At 34.1% G+C, this 18,885-nt stretch overlaps 2 protein-coding genes across 2 annotated transcripts; one reads left to right on the forward strand and one right to left on the reverse strand.

The window, feature by feature from the left end:
* The first annotated feature begins 2,727 nt into the window (after positions 1-2,727).
* LOC145567955 (DEAD-box ATP-dependent RNA helicase 5-like) lies at positions 2,728-9,415 on the forward strand. The gene is made up of 13 exons (XM_081627386.1): positions 2,728-3,363; positions 3,593-3,717; positions 3,811-3,918; positions 4,543-4,623; positions 5,607-5,685; positions 6,525-6,610; positions 6,691-6,747; positions 6,823-6,890; positions 7,674-7,742; positions 7,835-7,928; positions 8,371-8,535; positions 8,620-8,712; positions 8,860-9,415. The coding sequence occupies exons 1-13, from the start codon at positions 2,856-2,858 to the stop codon at positions 8,950-8,952; spliced, it is 1,626 nt and encodes a 541-aa protein (XP_081483512.1). The 5' UTR covers positions 2,728-2,855; the 3' UTR covers positions 8,953-9,415.
* A 3,737-nt stretch (positions 9,416-13,152) lies between these two features.
* On the reverse strand, positions 13,153-18,531 carry LOC145569441 (uncharacterized). The gene is made up of 5 exons (XM_081628781.1): positions 18,231-18,531; positions 16,782-16,912; positions 15,047-15,172; positions 14,137-14,264; positions 13,153-13,818 (listed from the first exon to the last, which is right to left on the reverse strand). Exons 1-5 carry the CDS (start codon positions 18,517-18,519, stop codon positions 13,515-13,517), a joined length of 978 nt encoding a protein of 325 aa, XP_081484907.1. The 5' UTR covers positions 18,520-18,531; the 3' UTR covers positions 13,153-13,514.
* Positions 18,532-18,885: the final 354 nt, after the last annotated feature.

Here is an 18,885-nt window from a genome sequence, read left to right on the forward strand (position 1 = left end):
CTTCTTATTGTCTGTTTATCTGTGAGGGCTTGATGATTTTCTGCTTGACATAATATTTCAGGAGAAAAGCTCAATAACGGAGCCGTTGATGAGGTATTCCCTCTCTTGTTCCTTTTCGATTTACTACCCTCAACCGGATAATCTTTCACAGTTTCACCTTCAGATATTGATTATGGATGAACCATTGTAATAAACCAAATATTGATTCATTGGTGTTGAATAACAAAAACACCAATACAGTATAGTAGAGTACATAAGTTTGTACTCCCTGTCTTTCTAAATGTTCTTGTTTTGACTATGCATGTTTGTCGGTGCAATTTTTTGACCATAAATATCTTAAATGCAGTCCATATCCCTTATTATATCCTTCTGTTTTGGTCATTATTTTTACTTTTCCGAACCTGGAAAAAAGGACAAATGAAGAGGCCATTTGGGTAGTCGGAACCATCCACTTTGAATTTAAACATCCAATTTTGTCATTTACGCACAAGCCTCCTTTCATTGTCTCAAGGCTGTTGCAAGCCCCATGTTACTGAATAATGGTCGTATATGGGTTCAAACAACATATATGTTCCTTGGAAGCATTTTCTGCCTGAAATTGGCATGATTTGTGAACTATGGCCTTTATTTTTTGGATAGTTTTTTTTTTTAAAAACTTTTCTGGACTCATTAAAAAAGAGATTAGGGTTCTTCCTAAAGGTGGCATGGGCCGTGCTCCCATGCCGCTAGGTCGGCCCGGCCCAGCACAGCAGCCTAATTGTGGGCCGTGCCGTGAACAAATATTTTGAAATTTGGCACGGCATGGGCACGGCCCACCAGCACGGCACGTGGCACGGCCCGCCAAGCACAGCCCGTGCAAATATAGCCGTTAAAACTAGCCGTATTCCGTATAATAAAATGAACGAAGTTATTCACCAATTATGGTACGATTTTTAATTATCATTATAAATTATTGTATTATCGATTTATCGTACCGGCATATAATAAAATAAGTTATTCATCAATTTTTGTGTTATCGACTTACTGCACTTGTAATTTTTTGTAATTATATTCATTTTTGTTTTTTGCTAAATCATACGGAGTAATATAATAATACAAAAATATAAACATAAATTAATAAAATTATTTATATAAACTCAATTTTAAAGTTGTTAAAACAATATATATATATATATATATATATATATATATATCGATTTTTTTATATATACATATATATTAATTAAAAAAAAAAATCGGAAGGCTTGCTGCCCGACACGACACGGCCCGCCAAGCACGTGGGTCGTGCCAAAAATTGGCACGGCAAGGCACGACTCGCCGGGAATCAGGCCCGGCACGAGCCCCACCCAGGCACGCCCCGCAGCGGCCCGGCACGGCACGATGTCCATGTTTAGTTCTTCCCATAGACCTCGTAAAAATCCCCAGAGTCCATTTGAGTGATTGAAGTTTGAAATAGTCCAGCTTGAGTTTATATTGTAAAGTTTAGTTGTTTACATACGCACCTCCTTTCATCAACTCAAGATCAGGCTGAGCCTTTGTGTTAATGAAAAAAATGGTTGTATATGGTTCCAAATAACAATATATGACCCCAAGATACATCTCCTACCCTTCTGAAAGTTAGCTACACTATGTCCTGAAAGCTTCGAAATTGGTCTCATTTCGTGTATTATAACCTTTATTTTTTGAAAAAAAAAATGACTCTTCTAATCTTGTAAAGAAAATAGTTTGGAGTGCTTCCCATGAACCTCATGACATCTTGAGAGAACATTTGGGTGGTTGAAACCGTCCACTTTGATTTTAAAATGTCAATTTAGCCGTTTATATTTATGTCTCCTTTCATAAACCGTCTCAAGTCCAACACGAGCCTTTATGTTACAGAATAATGATCATTTGTGATTCAATACGACCTTATATCTCCTATAATCCTAACCTTTAAAATTAGTATCATTTCGTATATTACGATTGCCTTCATTTTTTAGATATTTTTTTTAACGTTTTTGAATCCGAAAAGAAATGAGATTTTGGGTGCTCCCCATTAACCCACCCACACCCGAGAGACCATTTGAGTGGTTAGAATTGTCCGATTTTGCTTTTTAAAGGTAAAAAACTAGTTATTTGCCCGATGCCCCGGGTCCTTATGAATTTATTACTTTAATCGAACTATATATATTTTGGCTTGTTTGTCATTGAGAGCTTAAGTGGTTTTTTTTTTTGGTCTTTAATATGATAGCTTAAGTAGTTTGTTGCTTGTATGAGCTGGTTTGATTATAAGAATAATTTTTTTACATTAAAATCATCAAAATATGATAAATCAAATCTTTATAAATTTGATGTCAAAATATATAGTACTCCATAATGCACAAAAATCTTTTACTCTATGATTACAATTTTATGAGTTAATGCAAAAAATAAAAATAGAGTAATGTTTAATTTCTTACAAACTTTATTATTGTGTAATTATTAAGGAGTTACATTTCAAGGGAAATTGTCATGCATATAAAGAGTTCATCAATTAAACTTAACATTTATACATGGAAGTTAATGCATGGAGTTTTTCAATAATTAATGTTATGGTATGATTTGGCGACACATCATATGCCAAATGGCAAAATTGGTGACACCTGGATTTTGCTTAAAGGTAAAAAATAAAAATGGAAAAAAAAAATTAAAAAAAATCTCGCGGAAATATCTGCGAAGCATTTAACTGCCGAAACCTAACAGAAAAGTTCTTTTGGACGAAAACTGAAAGTGTAGTCGCCCCCAATACGATATCCCCCTCTTAAACCCTAAACTCTGCCTCCTTCTCTTTCAATTTCTCCTTGTAATTTTGCAATCATCTTCATCAATTCTCTAACATGGGTAAAAAAATCAAGGATCTCACGAGTTCAGGCGGCGAGGAAGATCGAAAAGTCAAGCGAAAGAGAAAGCTTGAAGAAGAAGAAGCTCAAATTAATGGCGAAGTGATAGAAACCCCAGAAATTTCAGCTTCTAAAAAGTCCGAAAAGAAGAAGAAAAAGAAGGAGAAGAAAAATGGGAAGGAAGAGGAAAATACCCAGTTGGAAAACGGGTCTGAATTGAGTGAAGGGTTTAATGGGGAAAGTGGGAAGAAGAAGAAGAAAGAGGAGAAGAGAGATGGTGAAGTGGGTGAAGAAGAGAAGAAGAGTTATGGTGGTGTGGTGGTTTCTGGGAAGAATTCGGGTGATTCAAAGTATGCACCTTTGAGTTCATTTGCTGATTCAAAGCTTCCTGATAATGTGCTTGAATGCTGCAAAGGTTTTGCTAAACCTTCTCCAATTCAAGCTCATGCTTGGCCTTTCCTTTTAAAAAACCGCGATTTGATAGGGATTGCTCAAACTGGGTCAGGTATTTGTTATTCTATTGGATTTTGAATTGGTGCATTTGATTTTATATGTAGTTGGGTATCTTTTAGTGTGTAGGTAATGTATGGCATGTGAATGTTTGAGAATAGTTTGATTTTTGATGTATGAAATCCTAACTTTTCATAGTGAATTAGTGTAAGTTTGTGTGAGGCAATCTTATTCGAGGACTCGGATCGGTTTGTTATGAAATTTGATGTTAATGTTCTGATCAGGTAAGACCTTGGCATTTGGAATTCCAGCAATTATGCATGTTTTGGGCAAAAGAAAAGATGAGAAGTCTAGAAGGGTGAACCCACTTTGCCTTTTTTTGTCACCTACAAGGGAGCTTGCACAACAAGTATGTATTCTTCATTTGGTTTAGTGTAGTGTGTTTTTGAGCAAGGAATTGTGTTATTAAGGGTATATGTACTTGTTTGTCTTGTGTTGGTAGATTGCGGATGTCCTTTGCGATGCTGGGAAGTCTTGTGGCATAAAAACTGCTTGCTTTTATGGAGGAACCTCAAAAGGACCTCAATTATCTGCTCTGAAGTCTGGTATTGTAAGTTTGTTACTTAATACTCATTGCTTCACTAATTCCCATGGGTGCTAACTATAGATTAATAGAAATGAAGAATAAAAAAAAAGTGGAACAAACTTAGCCAGGGACTGAAGATGGTAATCATAACTTTCTTGAAAGCTTGAACTTGATTTGCAATTTTATGGCGACTCCTCTTTCTTTCTGTTCCAAAATTATAGTATATAATATTTATATGTGACCGGCTGCTTTTGAAGCTGTAAGACTAAACTGCCTCAGACTGTTGGATATACCAGTATACCACACAGATTTTACTTAAGTGCAAAGAACCATAAAGAGCTACCATTTTTATGGGAAAGTACCATGGCCTGTCACACTTCAATCATTCTAGTGTTGGAGTCAAGTTGTTGCTACTTGCCTGCATTCCTTGCTATTGCTTTTCTTTTGTTACTCAAGTCATCATTATATGTGCTCTTCTTATCCATAACAAGAAAACATTAGCTCTTTTAATTTATCCTCTATATCTTTCTATTATCTTGCCTTAGGGCTGTCCCTATCTGTTTGTGTAGCTCTCAGCATCACTTATGAATCATGAGGATATATATGCATTTCCTTGTACTGAACATCCTTAATTTTTTGTGACTTCAGGACATAGCCATTGGGACTCCAGGACGTTTGAAGGATTTGATTGAAATGGGTGCATGCCGTCTGCAAGATGTATCATTTGTGGTAAGCATGAAGTAAAGTACATTTCTTGTCAAGTGTGGCACCTCCCCCCTTTAACCTTTTAGTGAACATCTTTAGATCTTTTCATGTATTTTGGCATATGAGGGTCGCAGCCTAGCCTTGCAGGTAGTCATCATTATTCACAAGAAGACATATCATCTTAATGCTATCTCCTAGAATCATGCTCATTGTCCGCAACAATTTAGGGAACAGAAGATGACTTTAGGGCTGAATGGCTGAGTAACAGTTTGATTTATCTGCCAACCAAGACTACCCTTCCTTTGCTTTGTTAAGCATCAGAGCTTTGATCCAGCTCTGTTATGGCCGAGAGCACAAAAAGCGATACAAATATTTGCTCTTGAGTAGTGTTGATTGTTACGATAAAAATAGTATTGATTGAAATTTGAAAATTCTTTGGGGTTGAGAAAAACAGTGTAGTATTTGAAGTTGATGCCTGAAACACTTCTCATTGTTTTGTGTCCTGTCTTCAGAGGTTGTTTTGGATTGAGAAAGAAAGGAGACCAATAGAGATATTAAATTGAATTAGTTTGACATCCTCTTCCTCGGCTTAAATTTTCCTTCTTATTGTTGATAAGTTTCTCAACATCAGTACCTTAACTTTTCTTGTTGCATGCTTTGTGTGTCCTTTATGTTAAATTGATTCTTCTAATCTTTATCATGGAATACGACAGAATAGAAGCATTGCTAGGTGTTATTTACACATTATTGTTACTTTAACCATGATGGATCATTTCTTGTATTAGCAATAGAAGAAAATGCATGTTTCTTTCCCCTGTTTAGTATGCAACTCGTACTGCATTTTTCCCTTCTTACATTCATCTCCAATATTGTATTCTGAATTTGGCCCAAGAATTTATGGATCCTGGCAGGCTTAGCTAAATATTACTCCATTTTTAAATAATATGCTGTGGTAGGTTCTTGTAGTTCTGATCTTAATTGCTGCTTGATTTATGTCTTCTCTGCAGGTTTTGGATGAAGCGGATCGTATGCTTGACATGGGGTTTGAACAAGATGTTCGTTCTATATTGAGCAAAACAAACTCTGGTATGTTAAGATTTCTTCTATGCTTAAAACTCTATGCTTCTTGTTGGCAAGTCCATAATATTCTTTTTCTAGAGCCCTGCAAATATGATGGAAAAAAGAATTAGAGGAAAATAGAAGCATCAAGTTTATTAGAACCAAAATGTCTTTTGTTTATAGGTATTAATAATTCAGTGTATAGCAATTTGCTTCTGATATCATAAATTTGGTTGTCATTCAACTTTACATCTCTAGAACAGTATTGTAGAAATTTAAAATTGGGTATGGAAGTAACTTACTATGCAATTTTCTTTTTGTTTTCCCTTCATTCTTTTTGCCCAGAGTTAAGTTTGGTTGGGAAAGCACAGGGTAAAAAGATCAATGACTATAATTATGAGTCTTTGACAAAATTAGCAGCATTTAGTAATGACTCTGCTGGCACTATTGTAAATAAAAATTGCTTATATGTAATCATTTACTTGAAGTTAGAAGGCCATTATGAGCTCAACCCCCTCCCCCCCCTCCTTTTTTTTATTAATTTTTTTATATCTTTTATTTAATAATTAACTTTTTAATCTGGTCTTACCTTTGACCTATATTCCTTTGATGTAAGGATCTTTTCTTACCATCTCTTTGTTCTTTCTTTGTGATTAATCTAACCCATGAATTTATATGCTATTTTATAGGCTTTAACATTTTCATAGCTGACTTGATAATTAGAGATTGGATGGGCAGTCTTTCTTGAAGTTTCTTTAGTCCTCCTACCTCTTTGTCATAGTTGAATTACTTTATTGATTGAAGGTGGTCTTCATTGTTTTATGAGTTGTGATTGTCTTATCTTCTTACAATTATATTGCTTTCAGCTCGGCAAATGGTGATGTTTAGTGCTACTTGGCCTATGGAGGTTCATCAACTGGCCCAAGAATTTATGGATCCAAACCCTATAAAGGTAAGAACAAATTGATATTATTGGCTCGTTGCTATGTAATTGGTATTATGGTCATATTCCTAAGTTGTTTCTGTTTTTAGGTAGTGGTCGGTTCAGAAGATTTGGCTGCCAATCACGACGTCATGCAGATAGTAGAGGTCTGGCTTGCTTTGTTAGATAATGTTAATGTAGGTTTTGGTGTATACAGCTCTTGATTTTGCTCTCTTCTGTAGGTCTTGGAAGAGAATACACGGGATAGACGCCTTGTGTCTCTGCTCGACAAATACCATGAGTCTCAGAAGTATGTTCTTCATGTTAGGACTGAACAGTTTGCCTCAATCAACCTTTTATCTGCTTAGCTGTTAAATAGATAGGCAAAGTTGAAATAAAACAGAACGAGTAATTAATGGAATGAGCACCTTTGATATCACCGGTGATATCAAGACAGAAAAAAACAGTTTTCCTCTTAATCAGCTTTGATATCACCTTCAAGGCTTCAAGCCTTTGATTAGGCTTTAGAATCAACATGGAGAAGGAGGCTTCTTTAAAAGTGCAAAGAAGCTATTTCTGATACCCTGGGTTCGGACGTCACCTGATGCCTCTACTACCTCACAGCATATAAGGGCAACTCAATAAGACATTTTGATTTAGTACATTGTAATCCTACATTTAAGCTTTGACTGTCACTCTTTCAGATACTCTTTCATATCTGTTGAAAATGGGCACGGTAGAAGTACATTATCATTAAGAAAATGACATGTTTAATATTGTCAAAATGTGAAGCTTCTTATGTGGGGTCCAGAAAACATGGTAAATATATTATGATAAGGGGTGTCGGACTGTGTCGAAGACACTATGCACAAAGTCCTCTATTAGCGTTCAACAAATCATTTGGGTTGGACATTGGCTATCTGCTTGACATCTATTAATGTTTTAAATTTAGGCGAGACACTGTTATGTACTTTTATCTCTGATTGTTTATAGGTGTAGATTCCTCACTTTCAGTGTGAATGTGTGGATCTATGTCCTGTTTTTCTTCTGGTGTTGATGCATCGTTCTGAACTCTTTTTATTCTCTTGTACAGGAATAGAGTTATAGTCTTTGTCCTGTATCAGAAGGAAGGAGATCGAGTAGAGAGGATGCTGCAAGGAAGGTAGCTTTATAATCTCTTTTTTTCCTGTATATATATCTTTGTCCTTCTCCTAGACATTATTGAAGTTGTTTCCAATATTTTGTGCTTTTTAGGGGCTGGAATGTTGTTGCTATACATGCTGGTAAACCACAATCTACACGGACAAAATCACTGGCCTTGTTCAAGAGTGGAACTTGTCCATTATTGGTACGTAATTTGTGAATTAGTGTTTATAGCAAGCAATTTTAGCTTGCTGAAAATTTGAACTCTTTTTAAAAGTGTTGTTTTGCAAGAGGAGATTATAAATTTAGTTACAATTTAGCTAAAATGATTCCATATCAAATTTTAACAATTAGTTATCGTTACCCTAAAACTAGCTATTAATCGGTTTTTCATCAATGTGTTTTTTTTATTTTATTTTATTTTTTATTTTAATTTTTTTTTTTTTAAATAGGATCCTTTAGGGCCATTTACTATATTTAGCTAGTAAATCTAGTAATTTTCCATTTCAAGGCACCTTTTTTTTTTTTAGTTTGTAGTGTAACTATATCTGAGGTAGCTGTGTCATTGGACGGTACTATAACTATGAGCTTAGTGTATGAGTCTTGAATTTAGTTTGGAGTTAAATTTGGAATAACTGCTTTTACAGATAGCAACTGATGTGGCTGCGCGAGGTTTGGATATCCCAGATGTCGAAGTAGTTATCAACTACAGTTTTCCGCTCACTACAGAAGATTATGTCCACAGGATAGGGAGAACCGGACGAGCTGGTAAAAAGGGAGTTGCTCACACATTTTTTACAAAGGAGAACAAGGTAAGACTTCATCTAGTCAACTATATTATTATTATTATTCCATTTTAGAATTGCCTTAGTAATAAAGTTTACACCATTCCACAGGGTCTTGCTGGGGAACTGGTGAATGTTCTCCGAGAAGCTAACCAGCATATACCTCCAGATCTTGTAAAATTTGGTACTCATGTAAAGAAAAAAGTAAGCATCTTGAATTGCTCCTTGTCGACTTGTTTTAACCCACCCCTACTCCCTCTTATGTAAATTTCTTTTTGTGGAAATTAGTACTGGTTGTAAAATTTGTGATGCTTTTCCCTTGCTCAAGCTTATGTGACCTTTCATTTGTAGGAGTCCAAGCTCTATGGTGCTCATTTCAGAGAGATCACAGCGGATGCTCCCAAAGCTACAAAGATAACATTTGCGGACTCTGATGATGAATGATTTTGAAGGTAATTGCAATTGTTAATCTGGGTGTGTGTCTCAGCGAATGCGAGATTATGAAATTGAAAAAAGGATCTTGATTAAAGCTCAGTATTGAGCTCTGGTAGTGCTATTTGATCCTTAAGTCATATTGTAAATGTCGTCGTACTGAAGCTCTTGGTTGAAGCTCCATGGCACTTCTCCTCACGATGCCATTTGCATGAAACTTGAAGATATTCAGGAAGTAGTCAGAAGAGATATGTACACTTGAAGTTTTGAAAGCGCATATTTAGTTGGGGACTTGGGGGTTACTAAAATTATGTCTAGTATTATGCATTTTGGTAGAGTTAAATTAGGGTATTATAGTTATTCTTCCTATCTTGTTTTATATTCAAGTCCCAGTTGTGTTTCCTTCGCTATAACAAGATGAGTTGAATAAATGAATTATCAGCTTTATTTGAATTGAAATTCTGGTGGATGATGATGTCTACTTCTTGTCCGAGGGAATTAAAATAACTTAAATAAACATTGTGAAAACTCAAAATTATAGAAAAAGTAAAAAAAGAAAAGTGAAAACTTATTAGTGGAAACGATTTTGCATTGAGAAGGAACAGAAAGAGGAATTTGAGAAATTGGAGAAGAGTAAAGTGAAGAAGCCGAATGTATTGAAGAGAGAAATTATGCAGATGAACATAAACCCTAATGCTAATGAACACCGTACTAGTACCACAAGATGTGATGCTTTTGCTCTCAATTCATTTGACGATGATGAACTTGATGATGATGATGGTGGTGGTTAGTTTAATTTATTTATTTCTAAAAAATAATTAAGTCATAATTTTAAAAGGCATGCCATTTTAAAATCATGGTCAAAGCTAAGCCTGATATTTTTTAAAAGAATTGCTCAAATCTCTTTTGTATTATGCCTAATGCCTAAAAAATTTTAATAAAATAATAAAAAGAAGCAAATCATCATAAAATAAATAACATAATTCAAAAAGAAAAAAAGATAGAGCTTTGGCTTTGTTTCAAAAAAAAAAAAAAAAAAAAAAAAGAGCTTTGACTTTTTTAAAAAAAATAAAATAAAATAGAGCTTTGACTGATCAGTATCTAACTAATTGATAGATCGAGTTAACAAATTAGCTACAATTTATAACAAACTAACATAAAACAAAGAGGTATATCTATATCCTTAAGAATAGAGAGGGCAACTAATTACCATTTACAAGTAAATCAACAAAATGTAATTAGTTACATACATATGACGAACTTTATATGTGAAAACTTAAAATAATGAAGTACAGTTTATTATAAGCAAAAACAGAAAGTTGATATATTTTGTTCCAATTTTTATATAGTACACTAATAAGTATGATATGCATTGTACTTATAAGTTACAATTAACCAATGTTCGTTCTTCTTATTATATTGTATCGTACACTCAAGTTTAATTTTTACCAAATGGGGAGTAGTAACATACTGTTCTTTTCTTATGAAATATACACCATTAATTTTTAGAAACTCAAGCACCTGGAAAACAGTTACAAAGTACTACTAACATATTCATGGAAATTAAACTAGTCAAAGATCATATGAACACATCAAAGCATAAACCCATTGAAAAATTAATCCACCAAATTAAAACCTATTTTTATTAAATTCTCATCACAAATTCAGAATAATTAATTGTAAATAAAAATAGTTGAGCAAAATGAATGAATTATTACCTTGATTATCCGAAGGAGGAATTAGAGCCTTGTTAATGTTACTGTCATGAGACATGGTTGAATCACAAGATCACTTTCTTTTTTAGGGTTTTGACGCTTTATACTGTTATATATTAGGCATTTTATAGATTGTAGAAACTCTGAATAATAGAAGATATACACAATATTCATTTATTTTTTAATTTTTTTTAATAGCTATATACGCCAATTTTAAAATGCGCAATTTTTTGTTGTTGTTTTTAAATTGAAAACGTAACAATATAATCGATATCAAATTTGAAATTTCCTATAATTTTATGGTTAGTTGTTCATTAAATTTTTAAAAATAATTATAGAATATTTTACTAGTGATATTATGGTAATACAACAAATTTATATGTTTGGGTTGAGTTCGAACCGGTAGATGTTGGGTTTAATAATTTTGGGTGGGATTCGTATTAGGTAAGTTGTTGTATCAGTCGGATTAGGAATACTCAAATATTTAACATGGCTATATATTTTTCTTACTACAGTATAAATTTTAATAGTACTATAGCCCCGTTTACTTTACCTTATTTTGCTAAACTGAAATTATTTTTACTAATTGAAATTATTTTTGCCGAACTTAAATTATTTTTACTGAACTGAAATTATTTTTACTGAACTGAAATTATTTTTACTAATTTTCTATTATATTTCTTCTTTCAGTTTACTGATTTTTACTGAACTGAACTTATTTTTACAAAAGTGAAATTAATTTTACTGAACTGAACTTATTTTTACAAAAGTGAAATTAATTTTACTGAACTGAAATTATTTTTACTGAATTTTTTTTTTTTTAGGTGAAGTGAACGAGGCCTATATAGTATAAACTTTATCAAATTCTAAACCTAAATATTGATTCAAATAGTCAATTGTTTATTACTTTGTTGATAATACGGAGTAACCTTTTCCCCACTTTCCTATCTCTTCTTCCGAATGCACAGCCGAACATCATCACAATTTCACAGAGGATAAAGATTACTATTTTATCTTTTTCAAAAGATTTTTAAAAAAATCTAATAAATGTCCTAATATCCTTCAACTTATTAAATTATTCTTTAACTAACCACTTACACTTTCCTAATTAACACACTTTACAAATTACAGCTTAATTACACTCCTTAATACAATACAATTTCAATAACTCTATACTTCTCATGCAAATAATAATCAAACTCCTATACATAAACGGATAAACCATATTGTCCATATGTATATATGGACTTTCATGACTTTCACCTCTATTTACTTTCGTTCTTACAATTTCATTATAAAATTAAAAAAAAAAAAAAAATATTGTTTTTGCAAATTCAAACTCAAACAATGGAGAATAATAATGATGAATTCTTAACCAAAGAAGAATTTAGAGAAATAAAGAAAATGGAGAAAAATTTAAGCCCATTGGATTTGTTAGCTTTGGTTGCTGAGAAAGCTTCTGAAAAATTAGAAAGAAAGGAAAAAAAAAAGGATTGTTTTTGTGAAACTTGTATTAGAAAACACCAGCAAGCCCTTAGCTCCTCTCCCAAATATCGCGACTCCGTCAATGTTGCCTCCTCTTCGAATTCCTCTGTCCATACTAAACAAGACGACGAAGCGAGTCCTTCAAAGAGGACAACAACATTAACTATTCGATATTCACTACCACCAACACGCGATGAATAATACGGATAGTTTTTTTTTAGATTACGTGAGGTACACTAAACAAATACATTCGTATTACTTTAGTCGGGTTACAGGTTTTTTTTTTTTTTTTTTCTCTTTAAAGGTTTGTTTACTTTTTTTTTTCCTATCTGTTTTGTCGTTGGTTCATAAAATTAACATTTAATTATTTATAAAAAAAATATATATTTTTGATTTCATTATACCTCTTGTACGCCATATTGCCATATAACGCATTAACGCTATATATACATACGAAGTATTGACTTTTAGAAATCTAAACATTAAAATTAAAGCATGCAACCCAGCACGCAGAAGTACTATAAGAGGTGGGCACTGGGCAACGTGCCCTGCTGGCCTGCTAGGCCACCGCGGGCCGTGCGTGTCTGATGGTGGTTCGTGCCGTGTCTGTATCTTGGTGTGCCGTATCGGGCCACCCATAATTTTTTTTTAACAACTTTTAAAATGAATATACTATTTAAATAATTTTATGTTTATGTTCTTTTTATTATTATATTATTATGGTTCTTTTTATTATTCTTATTTTTATTATTTATGTTATTTTATGGCCGTGCCTGGCGTGCCATGCTGGCGGGCCAAACTACCGTGTTCGTGCCGGATTCTTGAAATCGTGTTCACGGCACGGCCCACTCTTCGGTCATCGTGCCGTGTCGTGCCACCCACGGGCCAATCTCATGCTGGGTCCGTGCCGCCCGCAGGCCAATACAACCCATGCCCACCTCTTAAGTACTATTATAATAACAAATAAATAAATAAATAAACAAAAACTTTTCGGAAACAAAATTTAATGATATGCAATTTCCAAAAGTTAAACAGCCTTTTACTTATACAGATCATAATGATATCTAGATTTAGTACATCAGTACATGTGTTAAAGAAAGCCACACCAGAGCAAGTTTTACTGTACTCTTGCTTTGTGCATGAAATACGAGTGACTCGGTACAAGATCAGGTGGCTTGATTTATACTTGTATTACCCTAAAAATATACAGAGTACATTGACATTGTCTTGCACGATGCACTTGTTCATGATCATGCAATAATGTGATGATTCCAACAAGGCAATTTTCGATCAATAAATCTGTCTTCATGTGCCAATATTGCTGGAATGAGCTTCCGCAGGGAATCCAGCACTTCAAATATGCGCTGTTGAATGTTAGTAGTCTATAAATAGTTCAGGGAGACCAAGCCTTTTACCATACTGAATTGCTAACCAGCTGACAATTGAAAAGTATGCCATAAGGAAAAATATCCGGGAAAAAATCACCCGATGTATCAGTGAGGTTACCATTGCTATTGCAGCTCTAGGAATCAAACATAACAATCTACTACAGAGAGTAAACAAGGCAACGGAAATCATGGCACTGAGAAAACCACTAATGACACCTAGTATCACTCCCCATCTCATTAGCTTAGTTTTAAGTTGACCAGATAACCAGGACTGCATCATCTTTGTGAGCCTGTGGTGACAAGAAACGCAGAAGATAAATCAGTATTCACAATGAAAACAACTAAACAAGTCCAAGACTGAAAACAAGTCCCAAAAACAAAATAATGTCACGTTATTGTCAGTGGTATGTTGAGAAACCATATAGATTTAATGGTAGATCATAGATAGGTTCATGAATTGGAGTGTCACGTCCAAAATCAACTATAGTCAACTAACGAATTACTGGTGAAATTCATAGGATAGCAGAATAATTTTTATACTGAGAGTAGTAAAGATGGAACTAAAAGAAATCAATGTTTAAATTTAGAATCTCAAGGAACATACTCACAGTATGGAGTATCTTCTCATCATCTCAAACAAAGATGGATCCTTTGCTTGGCAACCAAAGTGACTGTCTTGAAATATCTCAACTTTTGATCGCCCAGAAGTATACCAGCAATCATAGGTTTCATTCACCTAATCCATCACATAAGAATAGAACTTTATTACAAATCAATGTGCAATATGGATAGGAAATTATCTAGTACCTTATTGTTTCTACTTTCTAGTAACAGTAAACCTAATGTAAAACATTTGGACTTTAGGTCTATAGGAACTGGCATGAGCATCCATATAACCTCAAATGAGTCCATATCTAAATTTTGCTTCAGACAATATATTAAAGCAAGTTCATCTGCTTCACGTTTCTATTCTAGTGTTTTCCCATGCACATTCTTTGTCTCCTTGCTACTCATTTGCATATCCAAAGTGATAAGCATTCAGAATGTGAAATTCTTGCAAATAACCAAGGAATCCATCCAGGAACCTTCCACTTTAGGACTCCAACAGTCCAGTCTCCAAAGTTTCCAAATGGTGTAGTAATAGAGAAGTGTTAATAGCTTTATGAATCATGACACTTTTTCATCTTCATAATACACGAAAATAATCAATTTCTCCTTAGTCCCTATCACCTAGATGATCATTTGTTAACAAAAATCAAATCCTTTCCTGCATTTTTAATCTACATGACAGAAAGGGCCATTGCTTTATCGGAATAGATTAATCTAAATTTGATGAAAACTATGGAAATCAAGACTATTCCAGTAAAGCCCATAGTGAATTATGCAGGTAGATATATAAATACAGGCAGTGAAAAATTGGCGGTAGGAGAGAAAAATTAGGCCGAAATCACTACGAAGAGCTTCCTGTGGAGCTTGTGCATATCAAAGACAGCTGAACCAGACACCAATAACAATTACCTTCAGCATATGCTTAGTCAGCCAAGCAGTAGAAAAATTAGGCCGACAGTCACTAGGAAGAGCTTCCTGCGGAGCTTCTGCCAGACCAAGTAATGTCTGACCTGAGAACTGGTCTTTGTATTCCACCTATTATAATGAAGCAGGATTATTGACAGAGAAGTACAAATAACTGAATTGGTGAAACACAACTAATAAGTTAAACAATTAAAGAGAAATATACAATAATTTTCCCACGATCTCAAGTTCTAAACGTTGTAGCTGTTCTTACAGTTAAATGATTGTCAGATGATCTACAAGTTCCACCAAATGAGTTAGCCATACATGTAGTATCAGCAAATTTACTTACTATACTACTTTAATTCTCCACCGTTTTCCAGGGGTAAAATAAGGTGACATCACACAGCTTAAGACAATAAAGCATCAACATTTAAAAGTACTAAGTATAATCATCATATTCATCAACAATTCTATGATGACTCTAGTCTCTATTCCTGCACAAGAACTCTGGTACTCAAACAGTCAACATTTAACATTTCAAGTTTTCAACCCCCAGTACCAGCTAGAAGTCCATATAAGTTCTAGTGATACTGTGATAATTATTAATCTGCAAGAGATCCCTGTGCAATTATCTTTTCTATCCAAGCAACTATGATTAATGCAGTATAGCTACTAATCATACCACTTTCAAGTATAATTGGACTTTGATATCCAAAATTTCCTTCCTCAGTATAGTTGCATGACTTGCATCTCATATTGTCACCATTATATTGCTATTGCATATACCTTTTCTTTATTCTCCTTTTCTTAACCCCAATGAATATATATGGCCTTCTCTCATTCCCAAAAAAGGCAGTAAAGAGGAGAGCGTAAAACAGAAAGGCCCTTATTTTGTTTCTAAATACTACTTCTATCTTCCTCTTTCCCAGGAATCTGAGTGGTTGGAAACGAAATTACATGCAGAAAATCTATAGTCAGATACAAATGGAATTTACTCAAACAGACTACTTTAGGAAGCAACATAACATAAAGGTGGTGTCACAGATCACAAGCTCGTAAGCGATGGTGTGACAACCACACAAGATAGTGCTTCCCCCCGATCATTTAGAGATGTAAACGTAAATGATGATCTACAGAGAGTCATCATAGGACCTAGATGTCAAAGCTCACACAGCACACTAGCATAAGCACAGAGCAGTTTGGCAAAAGTACCAATTTAATAATTTATGGAGATTCACCTTAGAAATTAGAAGAAAAGGCAAGCAAGCAGTTGGTTAAAGATTCATTCCAAAACTTGGAGAGTCAACTCTGGAACTGCTGCAAAAACCAAGCAAGCAGTGATTTTAAAGTCAATGTGGGATATCATCAGAATGCCTCAAATTATTCGTCATAGGTCATGTCCGCACGGTAGTAAGAACTTTGTTAGAATGCAAGAACCGACTCATACACAGAAGAGCTATGTTCATTGGACTCACAAAGACTGTCAGACAGGTACTCCATTTAACATGGTTAAGGCAAGGACACAAGGTAGGTGAAAAATCCAAGAAATATAGCTAACAAATAACGAGACCATCTCAACTTATTTTGTTTGAGAAGTCACTGATGACTTACAGAACAATGATTTGGATGATGTTAAGGTCACAGAAGGTTCAGGAATAATATATGAACCACAATCAAGAACAAGAGCCCTAAATTCACCACAAATTGCAAATTGTTTCAAAAAGTAACAAGTACAGACCTTAAAAATAGAAGCCCAGTAGTAATCATAACGGCAACGAAATTTTCTTCTTTCAGATGGGTAAAAAACTCGCTTGGCCTTATAATTTAGTAGCCCAAGTTCACAAATTTTTGATGATCTCAAGTCAACACCTGCAAAAATAACTTAACACATCAATCTGCACACACATTCAAAGATAACAGCTCAGACACAAAATTTCCACTCACATATTAGTTTCCTCCATCTCTATTGTTACTAGTTTACTCCTAGTTCCAATTCACTTTATTTTCTCAAAGCATAAATATTATGAAAGATGGGTTCCCTTGAGTGGCCCTGAAGATTTGCTAAAGAGGTTTATCGACCTGTTGTAGCACTTTGAGCTTTGGTATCTCTCTCTTTATCTCTAAAAAACAATGCACTTCAAAATACTAACAGTTCATAACAAGCATAAAAGTTACTCTTACTACTGGTACGATATAAGTTCAAACTAGACTGACTCTACTATTAAGTACAATATTTTACAATAGCTAATCAATTATTATGAGAGAAACCTCAAGACAAGTATCAATTACATTCCATATTCTTGACAGGTGTAAAGCACACACTACGACCGGGACAATGGCACCACACCAAGCAAGAAGCAACACAATAATCTACAGTAGCAATGGGTGTGAGTTATGTTTATTTGCCAATATTTAAGCATGTAAACACCCCTTAACCCCAACTCACCCTCTTACAGATCATCATACAACAACCAACAAGGAACAATTACAGATTGATCCGGATTTCACCTCACCAACCTTTAACTTCACAGTGTTCACACACATAATCTTGAGATTTTCAGTTATGCAAAAGTTACTCAACCTAAATTTTGTTCTTTAAACAGAAAATTCTTGAGCTTATATTGACTAGTTAACCTTGAATTGGACTATTTCCAAACAAACTTGTCCAATAATTAATTTATCTATTCGTACATGTCTTCAAATTCTTATCCGAATTTATTGGCCCTGAGATGAACTCAGTCAACTTATTAAGCCTGAAACTCCATTTACAATGTGAATAGAACATGGCTTAACTTCCAATAAGCACCAACACCACCACAATCGAAAAAATCCTGCCAATTCGAAAATCCACAACAGCTAGAATCCAGCAACTCATAATTTCAAAATACATAGTCAAGCCTAATTTCAGCAATTTCAGCGGCAATCCAAATTCTAATTAGTAGTATACATCTATATTACAGAAATTTCAAACACGAGAACGAATTATACACATAATTAACATACTACTTCAAGCTGAAATCACTAAAACTACAGTTTTCAGCAAATCACTAGCAGTCAAAAGATATACACTAACCTAACTTAACCTATATCACAGAAATTAAGAATAAAACTAAAATCACAGAAACAAACATAATGAAAACCCTAAATTAGAGGAAAAAAAAGAAGAGGGAGGAAAGTTTGAACTTACTGGCGGAAACGATTTTGCATTGAGAAGGAACAGAAATAGGAGGAGGAATTGAGAAATTGGAGAAGAGTAAAGCGAAGAAGCCGAAAGTATAGGAGAGAGAAAATATGCAGATGAACATAAACCCTAATGCTATTGAACACCGTACTAGTACCATATGATGTGATGCTTTTGCTCTGGATTCATTTGATGATGTTGATTGTGATTCAGATGATGGTATTGATGATGATGATGATGATGATTCGGATGATGGTGAATCAGAGGATGATGATGATGATGAAGGTGAATCCATTTGGTTGGTCTGAATTACGATGATTGGTGTTTAAAGGAACAACATTCAACAAATGCTGCAGATTTTACTACTGCTAATTTACTCTAGTACAGAACAATATACAGTCGGTAGTACGAGTAGCTTTTTGGGGGTAAACTAGCTTTTTGGGAAAATTAAAATGATTTCCGCATATTTAGAGCAAATTTAGCACTAAGTCTTAGGATGACATTATTATTTTGAGTTTTAAGATTTATGTTTAAAACTTTTCCCATTTTTCTTCTTAAATGTCAAGCAAGTCTCAAGTTGGGTCTTGAAATTTCAAGACTCAACTTAAGACTTAAGATTGGGACCCACCTCACTATTATTTTTATTATTATTTTTTTTTTA

The sequence above is a fragment of the Chenopodium album genome, chromosome 11, assembly GCF_948465745.1.
Source record: "Chenopodium album chromosome 11, dcCheAlbu1.1, whole genome shotgun sequence".
In the NCBI taxonomy this organism is placed as follows: Eukaryota; Viridiplantae; Streptophyta; class Magnoliopsida; order Caryophyllales; family Amaranthaceae; genus Chenopodium; species Chenopodium album.

What these genes read in the sequence shown, in the direction of transcription:
- LOC145567955 (XM_081627386.1), top strand. Translation starts at nt 2,856, where the DNA reads ATGGGTAAAAAAATCAAGGATCTCACGAGTTCAGGCGGCGAGGAAGAT. An exon ending in GATTGCTCAAACTGGGTCAG is followed by an intron (nt 3,364 to 3,592) that starts GTATTTGTTATT and finishes TGTTCTGATCAG; the next exon opens with GTAAGACCTTGGCATTTGGA. An exon ending in GTGGAACTTGTCCATTATTG is followed by an intron (nt 7,929 to 8,370) that starts GTACGTAATTTG and finishes CTGCTTTTACAG; the next exon opens with ATAGCAACTGATGTGGCTGC.
- LOC145569441 (XM_081628781.1), bottom strand. Translation starts at nt 18,519, where the DNA reads ATGGATTCACCTTCATCATCATCATCATCCTCTGATTCACCATCATCC. An exon ending in ATGCAAAATCGTTTCCGCCA is followed by an intron (nt 16,913 to 18,230) that starts GTAAGTTCAAAC and finishes TTATTTTTGCAG; the next exon opens with GTGTTGACTTGAGATCATCA. An exon ending in ATGAGAAGATACTCCATACT is followed by an intron (nt 13,819 to 14,136) that starts GTGAGTATGTTC and finishes TTGTCACCACAG; the next exon opens with GCTCACAAAGATGATGCAGT.